Here is a 7,387-nt window from a genome sequence, read left to right as displayed (position 1 = left end):
TTCCCTACCAGGTTATGTGAAGAGACACGAGCCCAAGCTGCCGAGTCTGACCTTTAGCTGTGTCAAAACCTGACAGGAGGGGCACGGTCAAATCTATGTGTTTCTCTCTCCTTGCTGCAACTTATTAAGCATTCAAATTAGGCTTTAAAAGTCAAACATGTAAATCATTTCATGCTGATTCATTAAAGCCTGGCCCTCCTCACGAGGTTTCTGCATGTCTGGAAAATTGACATTCTTGGAATGGAAGAAAACTGGTCAAAGAGACCTACAAGTGCAGTCCTGTACTCCCCTGAATGTAAACAACTTCCTTATTTACAAGAAAGTCAGTGCTTACTCTTTGGACTGTCAGGCAGAAATTGGGAAGTGTTAAAAGGAAAATTTCAGTGCATTACAACTGGTTATATATATATGGTTAAATTGCACTTGGATTTAAATAGGAACATGCCTGAGTCTTAAAAAAATTAGCTAAAAGAATACTGAAGAAATAAATTCTATCAGCTTAAGCAGCAAGGTTTAGCATGTATGGGGGAAGCAGTGCTTACCGCGTGCTTTTAGAGGAAAAAATAGCAGTAAAATTCAAAAGCTTCTATAAAACACTTGCATAAAAAACGTTATCTTTAAATAAATTTTTGAAAAGGCCTAAGGAGTACACTTTGTGACATATTCAGAGCTTCACTGGAAGAAGGGGACAAAATAACGAAGCTTCCCTTTAGTCAAAAGCATAGGCTGAAGTTTAACTCCTCCCTTAACAGAAAACCTGAGTTTCAGAGAGTTTGGCTCAGCGTTCAGCTACTGTGGCATCTCCACTTAACTACACTTTGCAGCTACCCAAGCCTTCCCTAGCCCAGTCAGCCTGCATTTGTGCGGCTGACGGACCGCAGAGGCCCGGGGAGCAGAACTATGGGGAGGGTGACAATTCCCTTCACAGGTGACATTTAAGGCCGATGAGATACATTCGGATATGGATTTGGCTGCTGCTTCTGAAATGTGGAGCAACAGTATCTTCACTAAGAGAGGCAAGTCACCTCCCAGGGGCACAAGCGTCGTTCTAAGGAAACAATGCTGAAGTAGTACTATATTTCTAAAAACTGTCATGAACTTTTGTCCCTACAGCTCCTCTATTTTTATATGCTGCAGCTACTAAGAACAGGATTTGCGGAAGCCTCCACAAAGCTGCCCTTACTGGAGGCTGCTGACCTATGACCCAGTGACCACCCTGCCCTTAGCCCGGCACTACGACTCGCCCCAGGCCAAGGAGTGCCAGAAACAACCATTGATCTCCACACCTCCGCAGGGCAAGAGAGCAGGGCAGGCAGGAAGTTGCAAGGAGAGCACAGATCAAACTCAAGCACTGGCAGACAGATTTTGCTGTACAGAAAGGAAGAGAGAAGTGCAGTTAGAGGCCACGAGCAAGAACAAAGCCCCTTGCTCTCCACCATTTACTCGCTGATGCTGCATTAGACTGTCCCTCCTAGGAGCTGAGAAGGGGCACTGCTGACAGACAGCCGGATACACAGCAAGAAAACTATGCAGATTAATAATTCAACTGGGCTCCTCCTGGTACCTGCTTCCTCTACGGACTTCTGTATTGCTTCTGCTAGTTCCTGGTCTGCAATCTCCTCCGGCCGCACGTCTTCCCGCCCGGCCCCGTACGCCAGCCGGGCACACTCTGGGAGCTCACCCTCCGGGAGGAAAGTGGTCTGCGAGCCAGTCGTGCCAATCACTAGTACATTCTTCTTGAGATCAATTGAACACTGTGAAAGAGCATTGAGACATCAGGGGCCTGCGTAAGAGCCAGTCAATTCCCGGAGAAAAAGGATCAACAAGGTTACACAATCCATTTCCAATGGGAACAGCTCATAGCAGCTAAGCAGAGTGAGCCAAGAGCACCGGCTGTAAGCAGAGGGCTCCGTATGACTTGATTTGCAATAAATCATTCCGCTGGAAACCTCTGAGCATCTTTGATGAGAGCAGAAGACTTCAGGGGGCAGCCAGACACCTTACAGCTACCCATGATGTGTGTTACTTCTTCCATAAGTGGCTGGAAGATAATCCACTATCAACTCTCCCCAGAAAAATCCCAATAAATTCATAGCCATGGTATTTATGTTGTACTTGGTACTTAACTGGGAAGAGCCACCAAGTGTTTCAAAAGATACCTGATGCCTCTTCAGCATATCCAGTCCTAGGAGCATGTCCATGGGCTGCTCTTCAAGGATTGAGAAGGAGCACGCCAGGAAATCCCCTTCAATCTGGACCTGAGCTGAAGCACATGGGAGAGAAGTGACCACCTTGCAGTGCTACAGCGCCACAAATCTACTTTCTGCTATTCCGTCTCCTGCAAAAGGTCTGCACAAAGCTGCTGGCTAAATCTGAAAGCAGAGCTCTGACGTGCTGGTTTGGTCACAGAACGTCTAGACTTGTGCAGGCCTCAGCACTACCAGGTAATTATTTAAAAGCTGACCTGCTCTAGAGCCCAAAGTACTGCTCGTCTAACCCTCCAAGCTAGAGGAGCTGCATACAGCTCGTTAGAGAGCAACTCTAAGAATAAACAGCAGTGAAAAGAATCGATTTTTCAGACAATAAGGACAATCTGCTTTCACCCAGAAAACCTGCACAGGAGCAAAGGCAGCCTTCTCTTCCCGAAGGAATACGAACCACTCCACTGGAACCCTTCCTGAGCACCTCACATTGCCCAACAGTCCCACCCCAAGAGGGAAAGATCCTGCTGTTTCACATTAGCTCCCTCTTTTTGCCCCCACAGAGAACACAGGGGAGAGCTGAGGACGCCCTCCCCTGAAAACGTTAAGGTAATGCCATTAAAAAGCGTTAAATGAGACAGAAGCCAGAGTACTGTGCCCATAACAAACATGTTGCACAGGCACTTTTGTTTCACTCCGCGGGAGTTTCTAACAATTACAGCGTTAAACCAGATACTCCTCAGTGCCAGGAATGTGGCAAATGCAATCAAACTGCTGCCAAAGCTGCCCCAAGAAGAATTCCAGTACTTACCTAAGTGCACTCTGCCAATTATTTTCTGTGTCCCTACACCCTTAGCAATGCCAGCCCATCGCCGATCCACCAGCCTCATGATATTGCACCGTTCAGCGCAAGCTTGGCTCATGATGGTCATCTGGGCACCTACCACCAACAGAACCGGTGTTAAATCCTGACAGCTCATCGCAAATGAAAATTCTCTCCTGGAAGAGCTTAATATCTTGCCCTCGGCAGCCGGGAAACCAACCCGCCTGCACGAGGCGACTGCATTAGGGCATAAAGGCTCGCTGTGAATCCCACTGCGTTGGACTGGCTGCGTACGCACAGATCAGCCCTGACAGTAAAGTAGGGATTACCGCAGAGCTGGAATAACCCCAAGTACTTTCCCTGTAAGGCTGTGGATGGGAAGCACAGCATTAAAGGCATGTGAAATCTCCCCCATCTGTAAAATGAGATAAGACAGACAGGTGGCAGTGACCTTCCTGGCATCGCAGCCCCAGAAATTCTCACAGGAGCCTTGACCTGGGGTGTTCAAGCACTCCCAGGCGCTGCTTGTCTCAACAACGCGTTCTGTTCGCCTTAACCAATGCCCAGGCTGCTCTCAGGTTTTAATGAGGTGCTTCAAAATTTTGTAACGCAGTGTTTCAACATGGATTTTTTGCAGGGCAAAAATTCTGGGACATTTACTGCCCGTCAGTGAGGGAAAGGGATGAAAACGGGGGCAACTCACCTGAGTCGACAAAGGCTTTCACGGGGTGTCCATTGACTTTGCAGTTGATATACAGCATCACCACCTGGCCAAAACTCTCGGGGGCTTCTTCCATTGCTATCGTCATGTTCTCTTCGATGTTTTGTTGCCTGAATTTAGCAGAGAGGAGAGAAAAATCAGACCTTCCGTCAGCTGAACCTTATAAACATCCCTCCGACTTACAGACCTGGTAATCCCACCCGCTGCAGCTCACTCTACCAGCAGCAGGTTTAAACCACAACACAGACTACTTCGTTAGCTAAAGCTCCCCTCTTAGCAAGGGGACTGCGAGTAATGATCTCGGCTTAATCCAGAGACACCAAGTCTCTGACCCTCTGTTTGCAACAGAAACCTGCCACCACAGAGTTAACCTGAAGAACCTGTGAGCGAAAAAACCTGCGTATGTTAGTCGCTCTAAAATAAAGCCCTGAGGGCACACATGGTGAAGATATTGCCAGTAGCTACAACCCTGGAATCCCACCCAGCAGCCGAACACGAAAATCCTCCAATGCTTCCCTGGTATCTTTCCTTTTCCAGACATAGGAAGGGAAGATGAGCAAAACCACGAGGAGAACACCACCATGAGCACAAGCCCCTGGTACAAATTCAAGCCTACAGATAAACGCTCTTCAAGAAGCCCACCACAGCCCCTACAGTATCTTGGAAGTGATGGTTATCCCTAGTGACTGCATCCAAGGTAGCTTTATCTACCAAAAAGGGAAAAGGGCTCCCAGTTTTGATGCCGTTTCATTTTTCCTCGACGGTCTTAACCCTCCTTTTGTACTGTGGAAGCCTTCCCACAAGATGGGTTGGCGTGGTTTCTTGGTGGGGAAGGAAACCAGCTGACAGCTAAAGCACCCTACCGCCAGCCTGTCCTGCTCCATATACGAGTGAAAAAGACCCACACATTGTCCTGCCTTGTATTTTTTAAACTTAAATTGAATATCCTGTGGTTAATCTTCAGTTTGTTTTCTTAGCAAATCCATTATCCCGTTTTCTCTGTGCTTGACACGCTCCACCTAAGATACACGTGAAAGGCAGAGAAAGGCAGAAATCTCAAAAAACACACGATGCTCGCAATAGCCTCCTATCAATTTTGGGCAAAACGCACCTAATTAAGCAAGGAGTTCAGAGAAACTGAGTGGGCGTGAAATCTGTGGACTGCTAAATGCCCAAACTGTTCCCTAACAGCTGCACAGCCTTGGGTACCTCACCTTTATCTGTCCCCTCACCTATGGAAGAGGGAAAGCGTTCCTGCACCTCTGAGCAATGTTTTGCTATCTAAATGTATATTTTTCTGCATCATTTAGCTAAGCATTCACCCAGCACCAATACCCTGGCAGTTGTAACGCGAGTGACTTATCAAAACAGAATTTTGGTTATGACCAACTATGAGCCTGTATCACAAAGACATTTCTTTATTGGAGAAAACCCTCACCACTCGTTTTCCGACTCTAGGATTTATCACTCGATTGAAGAAATCGAGCCTCAGCCCAATGCAATTACATTTGGAAGACAGCAGAAAGGAGTGAGCACTGACGAGCAGAATGTATTTCTACAGCCATCTCTTCTGACAGCAGTGATGTTCAGAGTCTGGAGTTAGCCAGGGAGACAAAACAATTAGCAGTATGTGAAGCCAAATCTTGAAGGCAGCTGGGACCAGTTGTTGCTGCTCCAGCACGTTGCTGTGCAGAGCCCAGCTTGGACAGTAACACAGGTCATAGAATCACAGACCGGTTTGGGTTGGAAGGGACCTTAAAGCCCATCCAGTTCCAACCCCCCTGCCATGGGCAGGGACACCTTCCACTAGACCAGGTTGCTCCAAGCCTCATCCAGCCTGGCCTTGGACACTTCCAGGGATGGGGCATCCGCAGCTTCTCTGGGCAACCTGTCCCACTGCCTCCCCACCCTCTCCGGGAAGAACTTCTTCCTGATATCTAATCTAAACCTCTCCACTTTCAATTTAAACCCGTTACCCCTTGTCCTGTCACTCCCTGCCCTTGTAAAAAGTCCCCCCCAGCTTCCTTGTAGCCCCTTCAGGCACTGGAAGGTGCTATAAGGTCTCCCCAGAGCCTTCTCTTCTCCAGGCTGAACCCCCCAACTCTCCCAGCCTGTCCCCATGGCAGAGGGGCTCCAGCCCTATGAGCATTCATGGCCTCCTCTGGACTCGCTCCAACCAGTCTATATGGTCCAGGTCTCCAGACTGAAACATGCCTGACATGCTAAGTGCCACCTCTCAAGAGGATCTCAGCTACGTGCTTTCCACAAGTGCTCTTGTTTCGGAGCAGACCAGCTCAGGCAGCTCTGGGTCAGGACACAAGGACAGTGATGCTGCCACCTCATGATCTGTGCTCAACTGGCTACACTGAAAGGATGAGTTGTGCCTACACGTGCCCGATCCCCAACCTTCCAAGGTGCAAAGGTGGCTCAGAGCTCTGCAGGCATCTTAAAGCAGGATCTAAACATGCTCCTAGCATCCTCCAAGGAAAAAGCACCATGGGTGGAGGCATCCTGTGAGAAAAAGCACCATGAAGTCCGCCAAAGCCCGCAAGCGACTTTGGTTTGCTACCTGATGTCTTCTTCTATCTTGGCCTGTGCCTCGAGATCAAAAGGGTCAGCTGAATAGAGTCGGATCCTCTCTTGCTCCCGCCGGGCTCGGTCCTGCTGCTGCTCCAGCAACACCCTGGTGAATTTATCTGCAGTAACAAGGAGACACAGAAATGCTTTTTACTGGAAATTGCTCTTACAAATGAAGTGCTGGCACAGCAAGCTCTTCTTTTTGTGCCAGCGTGCACTCAGGGGTAGACTCAGCAGCACAGGCACAAAGGGCTTCATCTGAAGACAGCATAGAGGGACCTCTAAGGATCGGTGACAAACTTGGGAACTCACTGAGGTGAAAAGTAACTGGACAGAGCTCCTTCCCCTTGTGCCTGCTACCCAAACTCAGCACAATCCAACTCTAGTTCCTTGTGCGTACATTTTTATATGGAAGAAAGATAGAAGCAACATGAAGACAACAATATTTAACCAAAAGAGCTGCCATTAAAACAGAGATTTGTTCTTATATTGCAGCAAGAATTGCCTACACAATATACAATACTAAAAAAAACCAAACCAGCTGCAAAACTAGCAGATGAATGAGACCCGAGCAGAAATCAGGGTTACAGAACTTGCACAATTCAGACGAGAAGCTTGAGTGCACGTGTATTTTGAAAACGCTTCAGAGACAGGAGCGAGATTTCGTAACTCTCAGTAAGACGGCCCATCTACAAGAACAGCTTGCAAAACCTACCCCGTTTTACACTCAGCAATCCCCAGTAAAATAACAGCCTGCAGATCCAACAACGAGCAAATGCAAAATTGTAAGACATAAAAAGGCTAACAACAAAACTTTAAACCCAAGCAACACAGGGAAAGACAAATGTTAGAATCCTTAAAGCTGAATGCCTGTCACTGAAATCAGGAGGTCCTAGGCAGGACACCTGCTTCACAAACCTAGCCACACGTTTCACAGATTTCACAGCCCCACTTTTTGGACAGCTTCTGCCTAATTGGATCAGATCACGTACGTTCTCAAAAGGACTTGGCAATAAATTAAGTTCTGTAAACACAGAAGATTGTGGGTTTGCTTCTAGGAATGCA

General features: G+C 47.7%; 2 protein-coding genes across 2 annotated transcripts in view; both read right to left on the bottom strand.

Moving 5' to 3' along the window:
- The window catches only part of RSC1A1 (regulatory solute carrier protein, family 1, member 1), an 11,106-nt gene extending 4,746 nt beyond the window's left edge, over nucleotides 1-6,360 (bottom strand). The window contains exons 1-5 of the mRNA XM_010152787.1: nucleotides 6,315-6,360; nucleotides 3,728-3,855; nucleotides 3,013-3,141; nucleotides 2,160-2,263; nucleotides 1,682-1,754 (exon numbers count right to left, since the gene is read on the bottom strand). The gene's annotated coding sequence lies outside the window, so the exon portion shown is untranslated. The remainder of the gene's footprint in view (nucleotides 1-1,681; nucleotides 1,755-2,159; nucleotides 2,264-3,012; nucleotides 3,142-3,727; nucleotides 3,856-6,314) is intronic.
- LOC104510515 (protein DDI1 homolog 2-like) overlaps nucleotides 1-7,387 on the bottom strand; it is a gene marked incomplete at its 5' end in the record, with an annotated part of 13,870 nt that overhangs the window by 581 nt on the left and 5,902 nt on the right. Inside the window, 5 exons of the mRNA XM_010152786.1 lie at nucleotides 1,565-1,754; nucleotides 2,160-2,263; nucleotides 3,013-3,141; nucleotides 3,728-3,855; nucleotides 6,315-6,441. Coding sequence (XP_010151088.1) covers nucleotides 1,565-1,754; nucleotides 2,160-2,263; nucleotides 3,013-3,141; nucleotides 3,728-3,855; nucleotides 6,315-6,441 — 678 coding nt within the window. The remainder of the gene's footprint in view (nucleotides 1-1,564; nucleotides 1,755-2,159; nucleotides 2,264-3,012; nucleotides 3,142-3,727; nucleotides 3,856-6,314; nucleotides 6,442-7,387) is intronic.

The sequence above is a fragment of the Eurypyga helias genome, unplaced genomic scaffold (assembly GCF_000690775.1).
Source record: "Eurypyga helias isolate BGI_N326 unplaced genomic scaffold, ASM69077v1 scaffold26795, whole genome shotgun sequence".
Lineage (NCBI taxonomy): Eukaryota > Metazoa > Chordata > Aves > Eurypygiformes > Eurypygidae > Eurypyga > Eurypyga helias.
This window is presented reverse-complemented; position numbering and strand designations above follow the sequence as displayed.